This window comes from Lolium perenne, chromosome 3 (genome assembly GCF_019359855.2).
Source record: "Lolium perenne isolate Kyuss_39 chromosome 3, Kyuss_2.0, whole genome shotgun sequence".
NCBI lineage: Eukaryota > Viridiplantae > Streptophyta > Magnoliopsida > Poales > Poaceae > Lolium > Lolium perenne.
Window position 1 is genome coordinate 160631747 of NC_067246.2, and position 22248 is coordinate 160653994.

General features: G+C 46.4%; 2 protein-coding genes across 8 annotated transcripts; one reads left to right on the plus strand and one right to left on the minus strand.

The window, feature by feature from the left end:
- Nucleotides 1-229: 229 nt before the first annotated feature.
- LOC127323578 (bidirectional sugar transporter SWEET2a) lies at nt 230-2790 on the plus strand. Its single transcript, XM_051351700.2, has 7 exons — nt 230-530; nt 659-695; nt 780-996; nt 1115-1273; nt 1418-1537; nt 1641-1771; nt 2366-2790. Exons 1-6 carry the CDS (start codon nt 461-463, stop codon nt 1752-1754), a joined length of 717 nt encoding a protein of 238 aa, XP_051207660.1. The 5' UTR covers nt 230-460; the 3' UTR covers nt 1755-1771; nt 2366-2790.
- A 121-nt stretch (nt 2791-2911) lies between these two features.
- On the minus strand, nt 2912-22018 carry LOC127323577 (protein kinase and PP2C-like domain-containing protein). 7 transcript variants are annotated; one of them, XM_051351696.2, is made up of 12 exons: nt 21650-21911; nt 21396-21513; nt 19264-19475; nt 18362-18429; nt 18022-18245; nt 15699-15750; nt 13969-14503; nt 13825-13891; nt 13531-13750; nt 13349-13453; nt 3566-3661; nt 2912-3378 (listed from the first exon to the last, which is right to left on the minus strand). In XM_051351696.2, the coding sequence occupies exons 1-12, from the start codon at nt 21768-21770 to the stop codon at nt 3184-3186; spliced, it is 2013 nt and encodes a 670-aa protein (XP_051207656.1). In that variant the 5' UTR covers nt 21771-21911; the 3' UTR covers nt 2912-3183. The 7 variants fall into 7 exon arrangements, with proteins under 7 accessions (XP_051207656.1, XP_051207657.1, XP_051207659.1 ...); XM_051351697.2 differs by having other exon boundaries at nt 19264-19430; nt 21650-21909; XM_051351699.2 differs by having other exon boundaries at nt 18362-18521; nt 19264-19430; nt 21650-21803.
- Nucleotides 22019-22248: the final 230 nt, after the last annotated feature.

The window sequence follows — 22248 nt, forward strand, 5'->3', positions numbered from 1 at the left end:
CCGCGCGCGCGTGGTGTGGCGTGTCGTGTCGGGTGAGGCCGCGCCGCCCGAGCATGTGCTCGCAACACTGTCCCGTCCCGTGCCATGGCAAATGGATCAGACCGGGCGGCCCCTTGCCCTGCCATCGCCATCATCTCCGTGAACCCCCGACCGACCGGGCAGTCGAACAAAATCGCAGGATATCCCATCTTGCATCCCACGTGCTTATTTTTCTTTTCAACAACTGGGAACGAGTCGAAGGAGGAGGAGGAAAAAAAACTCTACGGGTCAGCTCTTTGCCAGTTGGTGGTGGAGCCGGCGAGCTGCTGCTGCTGCCGGTAGTGGTGGTATATCATCCAGCTCTAGAAGAAAGAAAGAACCCACACTCAGGCATCTGCTTCCCTCGGCTGTTGGAGGGGCCGGGGATCGGAGGACGGGGGCGGGGAGCGTCAGCGGATCGGGATCCATCATCCTTGCACTGATGGCTCCTCTCGGCTGGGCCGGAGCCTCCTCCTACCACGAGCTCTGCTGCTATGGGGCAGGAATTGCAGGTACTTGCTACCACACCTTCCATTCTCTCTGCTCTACTTCTTATTAGGCCCCGTCGTCGTCGTCGTCGTCGTCAAGAAAGTTGGCCGGATTTGACATTTCCGCCGCGCAATCCTCTCTTGTCTTGCAGGGAACATCTTTGCATTCGTGCTCTTCGTCTCCCCGCTGTAAGTGTCCCCCTTTCGATTTCGACCCGATTCCTTCTTGGCTCGACCGATCCAATGCTAAGGCGCCGCTGCTGTTGATTCCAGGCCGACATTCAGGAGGATCGTCCGGAATGGGTCGACGGAGCAGTTCTCGGCCATGCCCTACATCTACTCGCTACTCAACTGCCTCATCTGCGTATGGTACGCCCTCCCCTTCGTCTCCTACGGCGTCGTCCTAGTCGCCACCGTCAACACCATCGGCGCAGCATTCCAGCTCGCGTACACCGCGGTATTCATCGCCTACGCTGACGCCAAGAAGAGGGTTGGTACCGTGGCCACCACTTCTCCTTTGCTCTAGTTTCTTCCGTCTTCCCCGCAAAATAGAAAAAAGTTTCTTCTGCCTTGTGCGTCTGTAACAACTTGTGGTTTCATGCTTGCAGCTGAAGGTGTCCATGCTGCTCCTGGGCGTCTTCTGCGCATTCGGCCTCATTGTGTATGTCAGTATGGCAATGTTCGATCACAAACCTCGCCAGACATTCGTCGGCTATCTCAGCGTCGCGTCCCTCATTTGCATGTTCGCGTCCCCTTTGTCAATCATCGTGAGTACTTGTTCTTTTACAAGTAGCCCCACTAAGTTTGCAATTCATGATCCTATCTGGCGTATAATCAGCTGCAGGGTGGGTTCTGCAATTTTACTTGGTAATGATCTCTTTTTTTCTTTTCTGTGTGTGTGTGTTTGACAGAATTTGGTGATCAAGACGAAGAGCGTCGAGTACATGCCCTTCTACTTGTCACTGTCCATGTCCCTGATGAGCGTGTCATTTTTCGCATATGGAATGCTGCTGGATGATTTCTTCATATATGTAAGATCCACTTTTCTATTGCCGGTCATAGCTCTTGCTTGGAAGGATATCTAACATCATGTGCATTTGGTTCCTTCCTTGTTGTTGGTTTGCACAATTACAGATTCCGAATGGGATTGGGACTGTCTTGGGCGTCATACAGTTGTTGCTATATGCCTACTTCAGAAAAGGGTCGACAGACGAAGCCAGACGGCCATTACTAGTCACACATACATGAGCATGGAAGAGTAGAAGGTTGGGATCCACAAACTATTTACTGTTATATGTGGCTTCCTCTTCTTTTTTTTTCCTGATCATGGTTGCGCCATTTAAATGGCTTGTGTAAACTTCGCTGTCTCATTTGGAATGTGGGTCACATCCATTAGACAAATCTAGAGTGCTGTCATGGATGGATAAGTCCAGCTTTGTTGCCAGCTGCCACAATATCGTCATAATTAACAAGAGTAGGCCTAAAGTTACACAGAGCAAGACGTGTCATATTGCTTAAGTTGACGAGTCAAGGAAGATCACCCCCAGGGTTTCTTTAGTAAGAAATGGTGTCTTGCAACAAAAAGAGGACAACAGCTCACAGCTGATTTGGCCAACGCAGACTAAGAAGCGTCAACTTCATGTGCACACAAATACTTGAAAGTACAAATTATAATTTTCCTATCAATGCTGGAAAACTACCTTCATGTTGGTGGTGTCACTTTCTTGCAGCAAACTGTTGTTTGAGTACGGTTCGAACGTTTTAGGTTCTCTAGAAGGTTAAAAAAACATGCACCCAACAACAGGTGTGTTCAAGCCGTAATACTCATTGTTTCAACTTTTTCTTCTCCCACATTTCAGATGGATGGTTCATAGGGCATGTACAGTCATCACTGTAAGCCTGCCTGCAGCAGTTGCCACCAGAATTCAGAAGAGAAACTTGACCTGTCTCTGGCGATATCAATTTGTGGAAGTCTGGGTCAAGGTTCTCTCAATCTGTCAAAATCCGGGTCAGTTCTCTCAGTTTCTCGAAGTCCAGGCCGAGGTTCTCACAGTTTGCTCAAGTCCAGGTCGAGGTTCTCTGAATGCATTCTATGTCTCGTGGTTTCTCCAAATTATTCTGCTCATGTAAAAAGCTAGTGACAGGTTTGCTGTGTATTTATTGTTGGTAAGCTTACCCCGTGTAAGGCCAGAGTAATTTGTTTATATAACGCTGTGTACAGTTACCCAGCATGCATTATTTTTGATTGCTTACCACGTGTATCACGTGGTCCCTTTATGCATTATTGCTGTGTAGACTTCATCAATGTATGAGATATATGCAAGTATACAAGTACAACAAAATTATAACGAGGCCAATCAACATCTTTACAAATTTTCAGGAGAGGAAGTGAGTCACACGTCGAGTTCTCAAAAGAGGAAAAATCCATTTACTGAGTCATACATGAAAGAGTGCACGTAATCCTTTAGCTTGTAGCCGTGGTATACAAGTGGTAATATAAGTGGCATTACAACAACAAAAAACTTGAAGAAATTAAATACACAATCATTTTTTTTCTGGCCCAATACAGAGTGACCAATTTGTATGTGTATGGATGTGATTATCTGTTCACCGTAGTGATTACAGAATCTGGGGTGACGTTGGACAGCTATGCAAGTTTCACACAAGGGTTAATTCGCTAGTATACTCTCTCTGCTGTGGTGACGGGGCGAAGGAATACAACGATGACGGTGATGTTGTCTTTGCTGCCCCGCGACGCGGCCTCCGTAGCCAGCCTCTTGGAGCACATTCCAGGTTCTTTCACTGTGTCCCTGATGATGGATAGGACATCCTCGTTGCCTACCACGTCCCACAGTCCATCGCTAGCCATAACCTATAAAGATCAAATGAAGTTACATATTTCTGTGCAACCATAGAAACTTGCTCAAACACGAACACTAGATATTTCGCGATCATCAAGGTTCATGGTTTATAATTTAATGCATTATTGAAATGTATCACATTTATGTAGGATGACAAACTGAAGAACAGCAACATAAGTAAAGCTAAAAGGGACAAACCAGGAACTCGTCATCAGTGGATAAATCAGTTTCAATAACCTCAGGCAATGCAGTCACTGCTGGCTTTAGGTCATCATCACCAATTGACCTGGTGACCTGTCAAGAAGAAACACTCCTTCCTGTCAACGATACATACCTTCGTATCTAGATAAAGTTAAGACACCTATTTTTAGATGAAGTATTTTTAAAAGCTTTCTAATCCAAGAATTGTGAATTCGGTCAGTGTTTCCTTGTTCCTGGTTTCATCAGGGAGCGGAATGAAATGAAGCCAGGGCGACCCGACCCCCCTCTAACCTAAAACAGCGCCTCCTCCTCCCGTCCTCCCCCCACTCCGCCGCTGCCAGAGGTCACGCCAGGCAAAGCCCAGGCGTTGACGACGGCGGCAGGGTCTCTCCCCACGGGCGGTGACCCTGGCCCCTTGTGGTGGCGGTGTGGTGTCTCACGGATCCGGCGGCCTCTCCCCGGCGGTGGTGTGCCTGCTCCGGCGGAGTTGAGCTCCAGGTTCCCCATGGTCTTCAGTCTGGTGGTGGACCTGTGGAGCTGGCTCGGCCGCAGCAGGCATGGTTGGCTGCTGCCTGCTCGGCACCGTGGTGGTGTTGGCGGCCGTTCATGGCGGCGGCGGGCTGGAACTCCACCTTCTAGTCCCATCCAGTTGTGGTGGTGGACCGGCGAGCAGCGCCTCCTACTCCGCCAACTGCCGTTCCAGCGCGCCTCTCGCCGGCGGTGTGCTAAAAGGAGGCTCCTTGTGCGCTTGTCTGGTAGATTTGGGGGTGGTCAACAGGCCGGGGCGAAATCCCTGCATGTTGCTGACGACGGCGACGCCCGTGGATGTCGTCACCTTCTTGGAGGCGTCGTCATGGCCTTGCTCGTGCTCCCCCGCCTCGAGCACCGAGGGAAACCCTAGATCCATCATCGGATCGGGCAGTGGCAGCACAACAATGTTGTTCCCTCCTTGGAGGCATTGCTTTGGTTGTTCAGAGTCCTCGGTGCGTCTGATGGAGTTGATGTTTGGCCACCGCTTAGGGCGTGAGCTTCCGGTGCGCAATGTACACCGTTGATGAGGCTTCTTGGCCGAAGCCTTCTCCGGTTTGGTTCCCGTCCCACCGTCCACTCGCCATCTCTTAGGCGCTCAAGGGCGGGCGGTGCGTTGATCTACGCCATCTTGGAGTTGGGGTCGGCCTTCATGAAGTTTCCTTCATCGGGCGTGACGCGGTTCGGGAGCTTGGTGTATCGCCTCCTCGCCATTCTTGGCAGGGGACAATGCAAGGTAAGCTTTCGGTGTCTGGTTGTGGGTTGTGTTGTCAGCCGGGTGTGCGTTTGTATCGTGGTAGCCATGGTTGGTGTTGTACCGTTCGTTGTGGTGTGGAGTTGTAGCCTTCTTGGCGTTGTACCGGCCGTCTTTGGCCTTTCTTCTATGTGATTGATACACCTTCCAGGGTGTATTCTCGAAAAAAAAAGCTTTCTAAAGAAGTTGAGACGCATCATTTATAAGGATAAATAGGATAAAGAAATGATCTTGCCTTAGTTTATTGAGTTGGCTAATCTTAGTGGAAAGAGGAATAGAATAATCTTCATCAAGTTAGGTTTGCATCAAAGAAGTCTTCTAATAGACCCTCCATGTTGGTTTTAAAGATACTAGGTGAATCATTTGCAAGCATAACATGGTCAAATCTTGCTAGTTCTGCTGTAACCATGGAAAAATTGCTGGGAGTTGCATTCTATCTGTAGAGAAGATGTAGTATATGCTTTGTTTTACTGTAGAATTATGTGCATAATCATCTGACTCTGAATTACTAGAACCATGTAAGAGGCTATTATATAGTATTAAGTATAAACAAGATAGGTGGGATCACAGTACATTTGCCGTTGAATTTTTCCTTCAACTTAATTAACAACCAGAAATGCTTAATCCAACTTATGTTGGAGTCAGGGCATAGAACTTTATAGAAGTAAACTTGTGGGCGCATACAGCTGAATTAATTCGGTCACATATATGAAGATACAAATCTGATAATATCTATGCAAAACTGGGCTACACGGTGTATGGGAGTCCCATGATTTCAAATGCGTAAGTTCAAAACATTAATCATGCTATATGCTAGGTCTTGGAAAAAGCTAATTTTTACATCCAAAGTGGAAATTATATACATTTTTAACAAGGTTTCTGATGTAGCCCCGGTCACCGACGTCGCTACCTCAAGACCGTCAAGTGCAGCCCCGCCTATCGTCGACGCTACACCATGGCCAAGGAGTCCCCCAAGTGGACCAACAACACAAACCCCCGCCATATATGTCAAGGTGAACTCCTTCCTCTCTATGGGCGACCTCGACACAACCTTGGACGGATTGCTACCTCATGCCTATGTCTATATGTCGTTAGGTACCAATCTCGTCAAGGAACCGAAGGGAGCGTCAAGGAGCCGAGGAGAGGGAAGCCACATGGTTCATGGAAGAAGAAGGGAAGACCGAAGAAGAAGAAGCAGAAGAAGGAGAAGGGCTCCAGCCGCCAGCCACGACAAGGCCGACCGCCGCCCCACTTGGCCGGCATCGCCGTGGGCGCACTCCGACTGCCGGCCCATCCTCCCGACGCGCCGGCCCCACCGGCTCTTGCCGCCTCAACACACCTGCGGCCCCATCGCATCGCGCCCCGAACACACCGCCTGCCGGCCCCATCGAAGTCAACTTCATCCCAACCGTTGATTTCTCATCTATGGACCAGGATAATTTATGTAATGCCCCTTTTACCCCTGGACGGATCTGGGCCTATATATACCTCTTCCCCCACCCCTTAGCTCTTTAGACAAGATTAGGCTTAGACTACATGAGCTTTGTCTCCCTAGAACTATGTTCTTTGTATCAAGGCACTCTTGAGTGATTTCTACTCTTCATGGATGATTCAAGGCTACCCCTCTCTCATCCAAGTTCTAGTTGAGATCTCCTCACCAATCTCCCACTTGTTAGATTCTACCCAAGGGTCTCTCTAAGAAGTGGTTCTATTGGCTTGGTCTAACCTACCAAGGGAGTAAATTTGGTTTGTGTTGGGTTGTGTGTGTGTGTTCTTATTTGGATCTTGTGTTCTTCATCCTCTTCCCTCAATCACCCACTCACTTGGTCAAATTCGTGGGATGCGGGCACATCCTTGCCCTTAGGCCACATCAAATGGTATCAGAAGCTCTTGGTTAGCCCGGATTTGACCCCCATCCACCCAAATTCGCCCCAAAAATTTTCTCCAAAAAATCCCCAAAAAATAGCCCTAAATTGCCTTTGGTCAGATCTGTGATTTTGTTGCGTTTTGAGTGGTTTTGATCCATGGATTTCGTGTTCTTATGGTAGATCTACATCCTCCCCAATTTTCCCCGTCCAATTCCATCAATTTCTGCCCGAATCGAAGATTTTCTGAGCCAATTTCCGCCAGTTCGTCGAGCTGTTCATCAGGATCGTGCTCGGCCGGCACTGCCGGGCGGTGCTGCCTGGCGGCACTGCCGCTCGACCGGCACTGCCGGTGGGCCTTGGCCGGCACTGCCGCCGCTGGCCTCCATCTTCTTCCTGGGGTCAACGCCCACCGTCCGAACCCGCCCGCGCCTTCTGTTCCTCGCCCGCATCGCAACCACCAGCAGCCTGAGCCGCCCCACTCCGCTCCCCAGGCCGATCCTCCACGCTCGCCCCTGGCCACTGCCCGCCGTCGCCCGCAACCACCGATCCCACCCTTGCTGCTGCACAAATCCGCGCCGCTCCAGCCCATCGCCACAGCACAGTAGCCGCTCACCCAAGGCCACGCGCGCCAGCAGCCCGTTCGCCCGCCAATTCCCTGCGCACGCAAGCTACCGCCGGCCGCCCTCAGCTCGCCCCACACACACGCGCGCGCGCAGCACGCCAACCACCATCGCCCGCCGCATCACTTAGCTCAGCCACCAGCTGCTCCCGCCCGCAAGCCACCAGCGCGCAAGCCTCCAGCAGCCAGCCAAAGCACCACGCTCAATTCCCTCCACGCGCAAGTTCACAAGGACAGGCCGGCACTGCCGCCTCAATCCGGCCGGCACTGCCGTGCTGTCCACCCCGGCACTGCCGGCCAGACCACAGCGGCACTACCGGCCCTATGTACATATGCTGTTTCAGTTTCGCCTAATTCTGTCTCCATTTTTTGCCCCAAATTTTGACAACTTTCCGGCGCCCGTTTGACCCCAAACTTTCACAGTTATCCCTTTTCATATTGACTCTAATTTAGACACCGCTTTCGAAATTTTCCGACTCCAAAATTTTGACACCTTCGATCGCTCGTCGTGACCCAAGTTTTCGGGCATTGACTTATTTTGCTCGGTTTCCGTTTCGGAGTGCAAGGTTTGTCCAACAAGCTTCCGCGCCTACATCAACACCGCGGCGACACCTTCGGCACCCCGGACTCCGGCGCAACTACGACACCGTCGTCGCCATCATCGCAAGTTGTGTGTTCCAACACCGCCTAACATTTTCATCTAGGTATAACTTGCTCCCTCCTAACCTTGTAGCCCCTCTTCCTTTTGCGATCTATCCTATCGAGCATTGCTTATCAAGTGTTGCGAGACATTGCACGTGGTCCCGATTGTGAGGTGTGTGTGTCGTATGGAGTAAAGCTTCTAAGCAAAAACTCGTGTGGCAAGATAGCAAAAGCGAGCTAACGCTAACATAGTGCGAGAAAAAGCCGCCAAAACACAAAAAGAGCAAAAGAGTGCAAGTGCCACCATACATATACAAAAGAGTGTCTAGTGCCACCAAATACAAAAGAGAAAAAGCTTTTAAGCAAAAGAGAGAAAAGAGAAGAGAGGCCGCGTGTGAATCTTGTTGTCTCTCAAGTTGCAACCAAAGCTTTGATCTCTTCTTGTGTTAGTGTGACACCGAGCACCCTCGCTTTTGGGTTCTTACACTTTTCCGCTCATTCCTTGGTCGCACTAACCCCGTTCATCTCGTGTGTGCGTTCCATATCCTTTCCGTGTTTTTAGTGATCACCATTTGGACATTTGATTTTTGGAGCTTACCCACTCTTAACAACATACTTGATTTCGGATTTTGACTTTTGGCTTTCCACCATTCCTCACCTACCACCATATTTGCTAGCTTTTGCGTGTGTTTTTGTGTGTGTACCCCAAAACAAATCATTTTGCTCTCGGTATCGTTAGTTGACCCAATTCCATCACTTCAAGGTAAGACCCGAAGGTAGTCTCTCCACTAACACCCACCATATAGCTTTTGTCGTGCTAACATGGATAGTGAAGAAGAGGAGATGGAAGACTACATGGAGCACTTCGAGGAGGATTCCTCTTCAAGCACCGCGGATGTGGAGGAACATGTGGAGCTCTACTCCGACTATGGCTCCGCAAGCATCACCGACATCCCCGACATCGAGGAGCTCGACAACGACCATGGCTCCCCAAGCATCATCGGCATGGACGACATGGTGGAACACCACCTTGAGGACGACATCGACGAGCTCTACATCGACAATGGCTCATCAAGCATGGGCGACATGGTGGAGCAACGCCACGAGTACGACATCGACACCATGGCGGAGCCTCACCTACGCTCCACGATGAGCAAAGACGATGCTCCCAAGTACACCTACGTCCCCAATGGAGCTACATATGAAGATAGAGGACCTCCAAGAGGGCACCATCATATGGAGCATCAAGAGCGTCCTCAACATGATCGCCATCGACACACTTTTCCGAGCTCCACAAGGCGCCACCATGAGAGTGCTTATGCACAAGATCATCGACATCAAGGACATCATATGGAGCTTCAAGGGCGTCCCCAACATGATCGTCATCGACACTCTTCTCCAAGCTCCACAAGGCGCCGCAAGCAACATGCCACGTCGCATGAGCCATCATCTAGGCATGGCAAGGACCGTCATCGACTCACACCATCTCATGATAGTCGTCGACCACTACCACCTCATGGTCTTCATCGACACACGTCACCACATGATCTTCGCCGCCACAAGCCACCTCATGATCGCCATCGACCAACATCCTCCAAGGATCATCGACGACACTCTTCAAGACATGGTGATGACGCACGACGACGAGAGCCTCGACATGAAGGCGACAAACACCATCATAGGGTGTCCACCACTACAAGGACGGCAAGTGCTCATCGCACATACCTTCCTCATGAGGCGACTTCCACCTCTTGTGCCACCACCACAATGGCCCCTACCTCGTCACGTGCCTATGGACTCCGATGCTACAAGTGCAAGCAACAAGGCCACCCTCCACGGGAATGTCCCAATCTCCTATGTGAGGTGTGCAAGGCCAAGGGTCACGTGGCATGGCAATGCACAACGCCAAGCGCCAAGAAGCTCTACTTCGACGAGCTAAATGCACAAGTCTCCAAGATGCCTATCGCGCCCACACTTCAAAATGAAGATCAACAAGGTCACCTCAAGGATGATGTGGCTCCGAGCCTAGCTCTCTACTACACCACGACACCACCACTTGAGGACGACTTGGGAGGCGATGGAGTTGAGCATGGTGAGCATGGGATTCTCCCTTCACCTATGGAGGCACATGGAGTTGAGATGGTTGAGCATGGGAACTTCCCTTCAACCAAGGAGGCGCATGGAGATGAGAAAGTCGAGCCTACTCCCATATGCTTGATTGATGAGTTGGTACCAATCCCATGTGAGCATGAGAGCCACCTAGCCCACTTGAGCGAGAGTGATAGTGAGTTGAGTGACTACTACTCCACATGTGAGTTTGAGTGCTTCCAATTGGAGGACATGAGTGATACACAAAGTGAGTTGAGAGAGGTAGATGATAGGTCCATGGAGGACATCACATTTGCTAACACCTTAACCTCTCCCTCTTTGTTGTCTCCTTATGTTGCACTAGGTTCCGAGGAGGACGAGTTCCCGATCATGGAGACGATGTACATGGTGCATGACGACGATGATATCTCACCATGCTTGCTCCAAGATGGACATGTCGACCACATGGATCCTCCTACTTCCACCACACCTACTTCAAATGAGTCGCCCGACAAAGGTAACAACATAGGTGTTGGTGATGCCATGATCCCACTAGTGGACATGATGACTTATGAGCGCATGCATGATCTTGATGATCCATTTGCTACGTCACATGCTACCTTCATGTTCCCATGTGATACTTTGCTTGACAACATTGTTGATCATGTGGATTTGAGTGCTTGTGATACCTTGAACATGCCATGCTATGAGAGCTTCAATTTTTCCACCATTGCTTGCAATATGTCGACCACTTGCTCTTTACCATGTATTGCTTGCAATGATAATGACAAGGATGACATTAGCTTCCGCATGCTTTGCCCCACATGTTTACACTATTCCATGATCCTTGCATCCAAGATTGTGAACAATTGCTCTTTCTTATGCTTGGTATGCAAACATGCTTATTTCATTGTCCATGAGATGGCCCCCATAGCCTTCTCCATTTTTGATGATCATGAGTACCCACATACCACACATGCACCTTCATGCCATTTGCACTATCGCCATGCTTTTCATACTATCTTGCTTGACACTAATGGTGATGTGCACAAGTCTTGGAACATCATGATGGATGATGTGTTCCTCTACCATGCACATACGCTCTTTGTTTTGCTCATTCCATGTGTAGGTACCCGACCATCGACTTCCACCGCTACTACGGAGCATGAGCTCACGAAACGCGCAATTGAGAGCTACCCCAACACGGACGAGATACATGATCCAACCCATGGGATTCACGCCAAAGGGTATGTTCCCAAACGCCTTCGCCCTCGTGTGTTTCGGCTTGTCTTGTCGAGCTTCCGGTTTGGACCAATGCCTCGTCACCCCTTTTTGCCTCTTATGCAACTTATCTTGAAACATCTTGTTGGCACAATGATTGTTGTATGCCTTGATGTTATCATCATACACTCCGAGAATCTCAAGGACCATGTCATACATGTGAGAGACACCTTATGCATCTTGTGCCACATGTCACACAAAAAGTTGCTCTTCTTTGGATTTCTCATTTCATCTTTGGCATTTGCAATGGATTCTTTCACACTTGAGGACACCCATACTCGGCTCAAGCCAACCATACTCTCCCAAGTTCGAAGTCTCCATCGCTTTGCCATTGCACATAACAATTTTGCCCCAAATTTTGCCGCGACACTTGCCTTTTGCTTGTTCCATTTGCTTGGGACAAGACCACATCACACTTTCTTCACAACATACAACTCTTACATGCACAAATTTTTGCCATACCACATTTTGGATACATTGATACTCTTTTGATTCCCATTTTTGCCAAACGCCTCTTGGAGAAACGACTTGATGCTTCGTATTTGATTGAGAGCCTCTTGTTCGCCGATCACAAAATTGGCATCCACAAGCTTTCCATTTGCAAGTTGTTTTTCCCCAAGCTCTTCTTCGACCGCGACTTTATCCCTCTACCACAACATGGGACAACCATCATGGACTACACCGTTGGTGAGGAGGAACAAGAGTCGAGGACGACTCTTTTCCAAGGGGGGGGAGATGATGTAGCCCCTGGTCACCGACGTCGCTACCTCAAGATCGTCAAGTGCAGCCCCGCCTATCGTCGACGCTACACCATGGCCAAGGAGTCCCCCAAGTGGACCAACAACACAAACCCCGCCATATATGTCAAGGTGAACTCCTTCCTCTCTATGGGCGACCTCGACACAACCTTGGACGGATTGCTACCTCATGCCTATGTCTATATGTCGTTAGGTACCAATCTCGTCAAGGAACCAGAAGGGAGCGTCAAGGAGCCGAGGAGAGGAAGCCACATGGTTCATGGAAGAAGAAGGGAAGGCAGAAGAAGAAGAAGCGAGAAGAAGGAGAAGGGCTCCGGCCGCGACCACGACAAGGCGAGCTGCGCCACTTGGCGATCGCTGCTGGCGCACTCCAAGACGCTCGGCCCATCCTCCCCAAGACTGCCCCACTGGCATCGCCGCTTCGAACACTGCAGCATCGCTGCCCCACCGCATCGCGCTTCGAACACACGCCATCGGCCCCATCGAAGTCAACTTCATCCCAACCGTTGATTTCTCATCTATGGACCAGGATAATTTATGTAATGCCCCTTTTACCCCTGGACGGATCTGGGCCTATATATACCTCTTCCCCCACCCCTTAGCTCTTTAGACAAGATTAGGCTTAGACTACATGAGCTTTGTCTCCCTAGAACTATGTTCTTTGTATCAAGGCACTCTTGAGTGATTTCTACTCTTCATGGATGATTCAAGGCTACCCCTCTCTCATCCAAGTTCTAGTTGAGATCTCCTCACCAATCTCCCACTTGTTAGATTCTACCCAAGGGTCTCTCTAAGAAGTGGTTCTATTGGCTTGGTCTAACCTACCAAGGGAGTAAATTTGGTTTGTGTTGGGTTGTGTGTGTGTGTTCTTATTTGGATCTTGTGTTCTTCATCCTCTTCCCCCTCAATCACCCACTCACTTGGTCAAATTCGTGGGATCTGGGCACATCCTTGCCCTTAGGCCACATCAGTTTCGAATGTGTAATTATTGATTTTTTGACATCTGTATCTTTTTTTATCAAAACGCTACTGGAAATAGCTTCTGTATTAACTACCATAGCTATAGGTTGGACCTCATCACAAAGCCGCCAAAATGCAATTTAAAACCTTGATCTTTAGTCTTTTAGATAAGTCATAGTAGGCGTTTCTGCTATGCAAAGATATTTGTTACTAACTGCAAGTTTATTCAGTTCAGTGCACTCAAGTCAGTACATGTCAGAAAAAACAAAACAATGTGAGCACCTGAAGGGCAGCTGCACCGACTCGCCATGTATCTATTTGCCATCTGACTTCAGTCCCTTCCTTTATAACACGCTCTCTTTCCTTAGCGCAACTAGCAACATGATCCTATCAACATAAACAAAAAGAAAGTTGCATTATATGCTAATCTGTACTATAAGGGGAAAAGGAGAATTGATGCCAACCCTAGTCATGGGAAATGGTTTGCCAGCACGGCTCAGAATTGCGCGGCAATCACCAGCATTTGCTACAAAAAGCTTGTTTCTCACTATCAGTGCTGTCACTGCCGTGCAACCAGGATGCCAGTCTTTCTGTATAATCCTTTTTGACTTCTGGTGAATAATTAATTCTTCTCTAAATGCTGTGTCACTCTTCATAAATGCTTCAACAAGGGTATCAGTCGGGCTAAACAGAACAAGAACTCCATGAATATTTTAGAAGAGAAAAAAAGATCAAGATAGTTTGCGTTTAACCCGAACCTGGTGTGGCCAAATTGCTTCAGAAATCCAGGAACTGCTCGGACAGAAAACTCAGCAGCTGCCGCACCTGTAAGAATTATTGTGTAAATATGCAAATTCAAAACCTTGCAGAAATCAAAACATAAGACCTGATGAATACTGAACCTCTGTGTCCATCAAAGATGCCAAACGAATGCACGTCTTTTTCTTCAGACATGCAGGGAAGCATAAAATGAGTATCTTCCATTGTTTCTCTTCGTCCACATGTTGCAAAAGATCCCCAACTTAAAGTTGGACGATACATAGAGACAGAGGATTGATCAAAAGAATCAGACCAAGGATTCACAGTATGTTCTAATTTGTTTGCTTTCTTTGCGAACAGCTCCCCTTGGTTGAACCAGTTTAATGTTTCTTGATAATGGTGTACTTCCGCATTGCCCGTTTGACTCATGTTCACAGAACAGGATGACGGAGGGCAAGAATATGTAACTAAATGCTTCTGTATTGCATTTAACTCTTGAATAATATCCTCAAATGATGGTCTCTGTTTGGGATCAGGGTCCCAGCAGCGCTGAATAAGTGACAAGAGACTCGGCGGTGAGCCCGACTCTGGAAGGGCAAGAGCAGGGCGCAATCCTTGAGAAACAACAGCTGATGTAAGTTGCTGTTCGGTGTAAGTCATTTCAAGAACAGTGTGTGCCTAAAGAAAGATAGAGTGAGCCATCATTTGCAGAGAACATAAATGCACATCTCAGCTAAAGATGACTATAATTATGGTATGGTCTCAACACTACCGTGATGCCGTCAAAAATTCCATGAACATGTACATTGTATATCCTATCCAAGACTATCATTGCATGCACTCCGGACTGCCGCCCATAGCATTTTCACCCAACAACTTATTTAAGTTATTTGTCGCAGATCTGAAAGCAGCTAAATCTGGGTAACTTTTGCCCATAAGGAACTTGCCCAGTCCTGGACAAAATCAAAGGCAGTTGTTGGAAAAGCTAGCAGAGAGCACTTCTGGACCCTGAACCTAACTAATGCTTAGCTTTCACGGGTTAAAGAATGGTGGCTGATGGACAACTCGGCTTCAAAAGGTTCTCTTTTCAAGATGGATCAAACTGTCATTCCCTCAGCGCGCCTGTTATGCACACAAACTCATACCATGCTCAACGGGGTCAACCTACCATATACGCAAAACCAGACAGGCTGGGAAGCTTCAGAAATGCGGCTAACCGCATAAACAAGTTGTTAGGTAAAAATATATAACTTACAACATTATGGGTTGATTTGACCGCACCACAAGTTCAGGATCCACTATATGATTTACTCTACACATTTTAGAGTTTTATACTGACTGGCACTTTTGCATGTTTGATTAGCATGAAATCATAAAAACCGGAAATTTAAATTTCAAATTTGATAGAATGCCAAAGCAATCATGTAGACAACACAAAATTGTCCATAGTACAATGCTGGCGTAATGTTTGTAAAATTAGCGACAACATGAATGGCACGCTGAGCGGGGTCAACCTACGATACAAGCAAAACTAGACGGGCTGGGAAGCTTCAGAAATGCGACTGACCACTAAACAAGTTGTTAGGTGAGAATGTATAACTTACAACATTATGGGTTGATTTGACCGCACCACAAATTTAGGAATCCACTATATGATTTACTCTACACATTTTAGAGTTTTATACTGACTGGCACTTTTGCATGTTAGATTAGCATGAAATCATAAATCCAAAATTTTCAATTTCAAATTTGATAGAATGCCAAAGCAATCATGTAGACAACATGAAATTCTCCATAGTACAATGCTGGCTTAATGTTTGTAAAAATTAGTGAAACATGATGCTCGTAGCTATTGAACAAAGAAAAAAAGCACCTGTGCTTCAGCTCGCAGGTCTGTGTAAGGCACCACACCAGTAAGAAGCTCACTGTGAAATGATAAAATTAAAGGGGAAATTAGGGGGCAACATAAAAAAACACAAATATACAAATATCTTTATTATGGAATATGAACTATCATTTCTGTCCAAAAGGTGACAACAAATTTCTACAGCAAAACTGTGTAGGGTTATGGTAAACCAAAGTGGGGAAGGGTTAAAAATAGGTACGGAAGTATGAGAATAGCCCCTTACAAATGCGAGGTGGATGAAAATTTGACTCCAAATAAATCTCATTTGGGTGCAAAGATACAAAAACACCGGAGGGATAGAAATGATGTTTCTACTTTTCAGCATCCAACTGATGACAAATTAACTGTAATGTCATTTCCACCATAAGATATTTTGCAACGCTATTTTTGAACCAAAGATTTTTGCAACATCTCTATTTGTTACCGTCATTTAGTTTTGTTTTCAGGTTATTGCCTGATTTCCCAAAAATTAAAGAGCATACATATATATAATTCAACAAACCTAAACGCACATGTGGATAAACATTAAATCAGCATTCAAATAAAAAACAAAGATAAAACCAATGTCTTGTGTAAAACCAAAAGAGAATGCAATACTGGAAATACAATATGATACGGGCATGAAGGCTGAGGTGAAGCCTAATTTTAGGACTCCACCAAGCTAGGGTTTTGGATCGACTTGATGATCCTAGGGTTTTGCCCGATCTTTCACAGCGAGACAACCGGTAGCAGATTCTTCCAATCACGCGATAACTCAAACTGAAGAAGAGGAACGGATCCAGCAAGCAACGTGGAGAGGAATCTACACGCCTCAAACCTGAGCCTGATAATCCTTGATAAACACAAGAAACTTCACATCGATCTTTATTGCAAACTGATAAACGGCAACGCCATCCCCGGAGGGATGCTTCACCACGAACACACGCGATAGTGTCTAAACTCAAATTCAACGTATCCTAACCCTAACCCTAGCCGCACCATCTCCTTATGGAGGGTGGGGCGCCCAGCCTAGATGGGTTTGACCTAATTTGGTTAGACAGGCCCAAACCAAAACTACACAAATATAAAAACCCTAAGTGGCCCATAACATGACCTAGCTAATAAAATAACATAGAAACTAATATAAATTGTTGACACAACCTTAGACTTAATCATTACATATCGTAGGTCGTCATAGCGTGTCAATCTTCGATGAAATATCACCTAGCTTGGTGGAGTCCTAAAATTAGGCTTCACCTCAGCCTTCATGCCAATATCACAATATACTATCAAGTTTCACTAATAGTTATATCCCTAGATACTGTGTGAACATAGACCTAATTGATGTATGTCACAGAACTGTCATGCAAATGGCAGTACCCAACACCCAATACATGTTGGACATGATATGTGACATCTAGCATAACTGTCTACGCATCATGGTTCAAAAAAGCGTACGCCTAGGCGCGCTTAAGCGCTGAGCGGCGGCCTTACGCTTCGCTTATGGCCTGAGCGCGCAATTAAGCGACCTTGTGTGCTCATGCTAGAATCTGGTCAAGGAAACAAGGTAGGTAAGGAGGGGTGGATGCAGGGAAGGTGGGGCGAAGCCGTGGAGGGAGGGGCGGAGGAAGGGAATCCATGGAATAGGAGCTGCATGAAGGCCATTGCGGCTGTTGATGCGTGATTCGAAGGGAGTAGGTGAGGGAAAGAGATAAAAGAGAGTAAATGGACGGTTCAGATTAGAAAATATAGATGGTTCAGATTGAGCTGGGCAGGCTAGGGTTTTGTATGGGCTTTACTGGGCTAATATTGTCTCGCTGGGCCAACATTAAAGGAAGATTGGAGCTTGTATGCGCTAAAAATGCAACCGACTGCGCTTAAGCAGCACTTCTGTACGATTTTGGCCTGAGCGCTTAAGCAGCACTTCCTCTAGGCGGTGCCTCACCGCTCACTTAGCGCTCAGCGCTTTTTTGAACCTTGCTACGCATCATGTATCTATGTGGGATATGATCTCATACTTTCTGGCAATAAAAAGCCGTATGCATCGATTGATGCAGAGGTTGGGATGACCCATTTCGAAAAAAAAATGTGGGATATGCCACTCCCTACAATAGAGATGTGGCATCTTCCTATATGTGGAATTATGGATGAAACGAGCGGTCTTAAATGTGTCAAGTGAAGCATTCTTCCAAAAGGATAAAAATGTCATACAAAGATTTCACATTTTCTGTAGTTTGTACTGTAGTTTTATGATAGAAAAGATTAGAGCCTATATGTATTAAATACTAATTCCGTAGGAGAAATGTCTTACTTTACTGATATTGCAAAGCTATATACATCTGATTTTTCTGTATGTAAATCCTTTCTCAAAATTTCTGGTGCCATGTAAATTAGTGTCCCAACCATATTCTTTTTATAGAAACCACCAGTAGGCTTGCCAGATGATTTCCAGTTTTCAACTGAAACACTTTTAATATCCTTCTGGTACATAGCCAAGCCAAAATCTGCTAGTCGTGGAAGGAGATCTTTATCTAGCTGTACAGAATCATAAAAATCAATACATGGAACAGAGATAAGAAAATCATTATGTGTTCAAAGAATACAATTCAAGAGTCTGACACATCGATAAAAGAAAAAAGCAAGGAACATACCAAAATATTTGCTGGTTTTATATCCCTGTGTACTATCCCAAGGATTTGTAGGTATTCGAGAGTCTTTGCTGTAACAGTACAGTGAAAAGCAATTTCAAATTGGTAACTCTGTTTTCCAAGAGCGAACATCCAACTAAGATCAGGATGCAGCAAGACATACCTGCAAGAATAAAGAAAATTCAGCCATGCATTACTATTTCTGAATTAGAAATATATATTGGTGCTTCTATAATTAGCAGCACTGCTTAGTCCATTGAGTCATTGACTTTAACTTTAGCTTATCATCATCTTTGCATTTTATATGGCATGAAGATCATATTATGTTTCAGTCCACTTAGCATTACAACGAATTCATGCTTAACGTAGGTATTGCATGCATGCCTTTTTTACTAGAAGCACCATACCAGAATGAATAAGTACATATTAAAATTGCACAGTAGTAAACAGGGATGTGTAAAATCTTCCAAAAGTACCAGGGTTAAAAAGGAGTACAAGTGAAAGTACAAAATTATTTTACTTGAACATAAATGCTACATGTGAGTGATACCAATTTTTTTGTCATTTATTCACCACTTGGATATACTAAAAGGTGAAACTACTAAAAATAATCACCAGTCAAGAAAAGAGATCCTATGTAGTACTACAACAATTTGTATGCATACTAAATCATGTCAACAAAACAGATATACAATTCCGATCTTATATGGCAATTAAGAAAGAAGCGCGATTACCGACAATGCAGACCTTTTAAAAAACAGTTCCTCATGAAACTCTATTCTCATGCTCTTCGATTACAAATCCAGTTCTATTTGCTAAACCAATATATAATTACTAACATCTGCAAATAAAATACACGACAAAACACAATCTCGAGGAAAAGTAGAACTGTGACAAAGCAGGACCTAGATAGCTGGCAATGTTAACCACTTGCTGGATAGAAGGGCTCCACTCCTCGACATGTATCTTGTCTGCTAGGTTTGGAGGCTCAAAGAATTCAAAGAACATCAAGTAGTTTGGAGGACGTGCATGTGCTGCAATCAGTTTTGCCAACCCTGGATGATCCAGCTTACTGCATGTGCATTGTAATCCCCAAATTAACCAAGAAATTAGAAACCTGGCAATAGTAATTCTTCAGGATGTAAAACTCATTCTAACCAAAATTTTAATGTGGCACTGGCCACTAACAAAACAACCCTTTCATAAGTGAAGGAGATAACCAGAAAATGGCATGCATGTCTGGGATATACAAATTTTTGTAGAACTTGCAGCAGGAAAGTCTCCTACTGCTTTAAATATAATAAAAAAGGGATGTGTCACATATTTACATGTGCTATCCCTAGGTCATGAGAGGACCTAGACGGGGAAAGGAAAATAAAAATATAATAGTAAACTAGAAATATAAGACGGCAAAAAAGTACTGTGCTGATATATAGTTAGATGTGCCTGCGCAGCTTCCTACATAATAGTTTGGATCTTTACGAGATTTTAATGCCTCAATGCCATTTCAGTTGTGTGAGCTCTTTATGAAACAACTTATTCTCATTTTTATGCTCCAAACTGTTGGCGCACAGGGGCGGATGGCGAATCCACGCAGGGTCATGGGGTTAGATGTATATAGTGCATAATTGCTATGTGTATCAATAGATGTATTCCATCAATTCTCCCCACCCAACAGCCCATGTGGTCAGTCAATCCCATCACTGAACTCTGTGACGCAAACCCATTCTGCCAATTACTTTACCCTCAAAAGAGAAAATCCACTAATTACAGCAGTCCTCGCGCAATGCAGCCAACCCTGGTCACACACACGCCCCTCAGCCACTACCATGCATCCATGCCCACGGCAGATCATGCCTCCCAATGACGCGCCTATAGCTCGCATGGAGCATTCCTCCGTAATGCCCCAAATTTCTAACGGCTAATTTGGTCATGTGAAAAATAAGTGTTAGTATTCACTTCTTCTCAACAAACAAGCAGGAGCTCTGACTTTTCATCAAGAAGAAAAGGAGACAGGCGTACAAGGAAGCAGCACACATTTAGGGAAAGTACCTAAACCCTAGAAAACAAAAAAAAAACATTGGCGAAACTAACCAATGCCCACAGTTGGCTGGGCTTCATAAAAGCCAAAGCGCGCTACTTAATATCATCAAAGGCCATGGCCAACTCAAAATGTGACAGACTCATTCTCTTTCCAGATGTTCCACAGTGTGCAGAGCAAAACCCTGCTGACCTCCCCCATCCAGGTTTTCACATGATTTCAAACGGCAACCGAGGAGGAGCAGTCTTTACGAAGGTGTGTTACATTTTTGGGGGGCCTAAAGACAAAGCTGACATCTGGGATCACGTGGCCAACCACGTGCGGCAAGCAAGTCAACCGTGCGGACTCTCCTGTAGTCCTGTGAAGCACCAGCCAAAAGAAGAACTTGCACTTAGGTTTGGCAATGGCAGACCAAATCTTGGCGGATGAAAACTTTGGATGGGAGACATTAAAATGAGCCGCATAAGCCGATGCTGAGGTATAAGTTCCATTCGTTTTCCATTTCCATGGAACTTTGTGTTCGCTTTGATGAATTTTGTGAAAAATAAGGTAAGAAATAATATGTGCACACGATACTAAATGATTGTTTGGTTTCAAAACTTGAGGGGGAGTTCTTTTTGCAGGTAAAACATTATGACATTGTATCTCCTTCCAGTATTAGGTTTGATTTATTTATTTATTATATTTTCCAGGATTCTGTGAGATGTTGCCACAATTTTGTACTTTGATTTTTGCCACTGCGGACTTTAATGTTATATTTCAGGTAGAATTTTCTTAACTATGGACACCTAACTGCAAAATCCTGGATCCACCATTGTTATCACCTGAAGCTAAATGGCGGCAGAAGCACAACTAGCCCATCCTCCATATGATTCCCAATCAGACGTCTCTAGCAAACGCACATCAGCTGTGAGCAATGGCTTCCCTCGCTGTCATCGGGAATATGGGGCATTTGTGAAGCAAGTGCGGAGTAGTAGTAAAAAAGAGACTACCGACCATAGAAGCTGGAGCTGATAGTGGAACTTGTCGAGGTCGTCGGAAGTGGACAGCACGGGCTTCTTGGCCGCGGCGCGCTCGCCCCCAAGCCGCGCCTCGTACACCGTACTCTCTGACCCTGCACGGCGCATCACGTCATGTCGCGTCACATCTTCATCGCATTTCCCCTCCACCCATCACCACACGACATTCCTCAGAAGCCAGAACATCAGGGAAGAGGAGAAGTGAGCATGGGGCAGGCAGGGTTAGCTTACCTCGCGCGATGGGGGAGAGAAGGGAGAAGGACGCGGCGGGTAGGTGGAGCGGGATGGCGGCGCTGCGGCAGCACCCGCGCACGCACCGGTTGGACTCCTCCGGCGGCACCTCCAGAGCCATCGCAGCCGCCTCGACCTCCCCGTCGGCGTTCTGTCGCGTGGGAAATCGGTTGAATCTCGATAGGCGTGGTGGTCCGTGGGGATTGGGAAGTGAAGGTGGCGTGGCTGCGTGGAGGCAACGGTTGGATGTTACTGGATTCGTTGACTTTGCTCGTGATCGGGTGGATCGAACGGCGGCTGAATTGCATGTCTGCAATTCTCTTCCTACCTGTTCCCCCACACACCCCCCATTCGGCCTCCGGCAGAGATGTTTTGCCGGCCGGCGAAGAAAATTTTATGGGTTGGGCAAATGTTCAAAAGTTGAAAGAAATTAAAGCAAACCAGCGAAATCAATCCTATTTAGATGAAGGCAGATCATATTTAGGCCAATTTTACATATAAGAATAAATAAAAAACAGAATTTAAAATATAAAAAGACGGCGGAGAGTAGTCGAGGCGGCGGTACAAGATGGTGTTGTCCTCATCGTCGTTGTTGTCGC

Coding starts and splice junctions, on each gene's coding strand:
- LOC127323578 (XM_051351700.2), top strand. CDS start 461: ATGGCTCCTCTCGGCTGGGCCGGAGCCTCCTCCTACCACGAGCTCTGC. Junction 531..658: donor CTATGGGGCAGGAATTGCAG/GTACTTGCTACC, acceptor CTTGTCTTGCAG/GGAACATCTTTGCATTCGTG. Junction 997..1,114: donor ACGCTGACGCCAAGAAGAGG/GTTGGTACCGTG, acceptor TCATGCTTGCAG/CTGAAGGTGTCCATGCTGCT.
- LOC127323577 (XM_051351695.2), bottom strand. CDS start 21,957: ATGCAATTCAGCCGCCGTTCGATCCACCCGATCACGAGCAAAGTCAAC. Junction 15,751..18,021: donor AGCTTTGCAATATCAGTAAA/GTAAGACATTTC, acceptor ATCATTTCACAG/TGAGCTTCTTACTGGTGTGG. Junction 3,662..13,348: donor TCGGTGCAGCTGCCCTTCAG/GTGCTCACATTG, acceptor TCTTCTTGACAG/GTCACCAGGTCAATTGGTGA.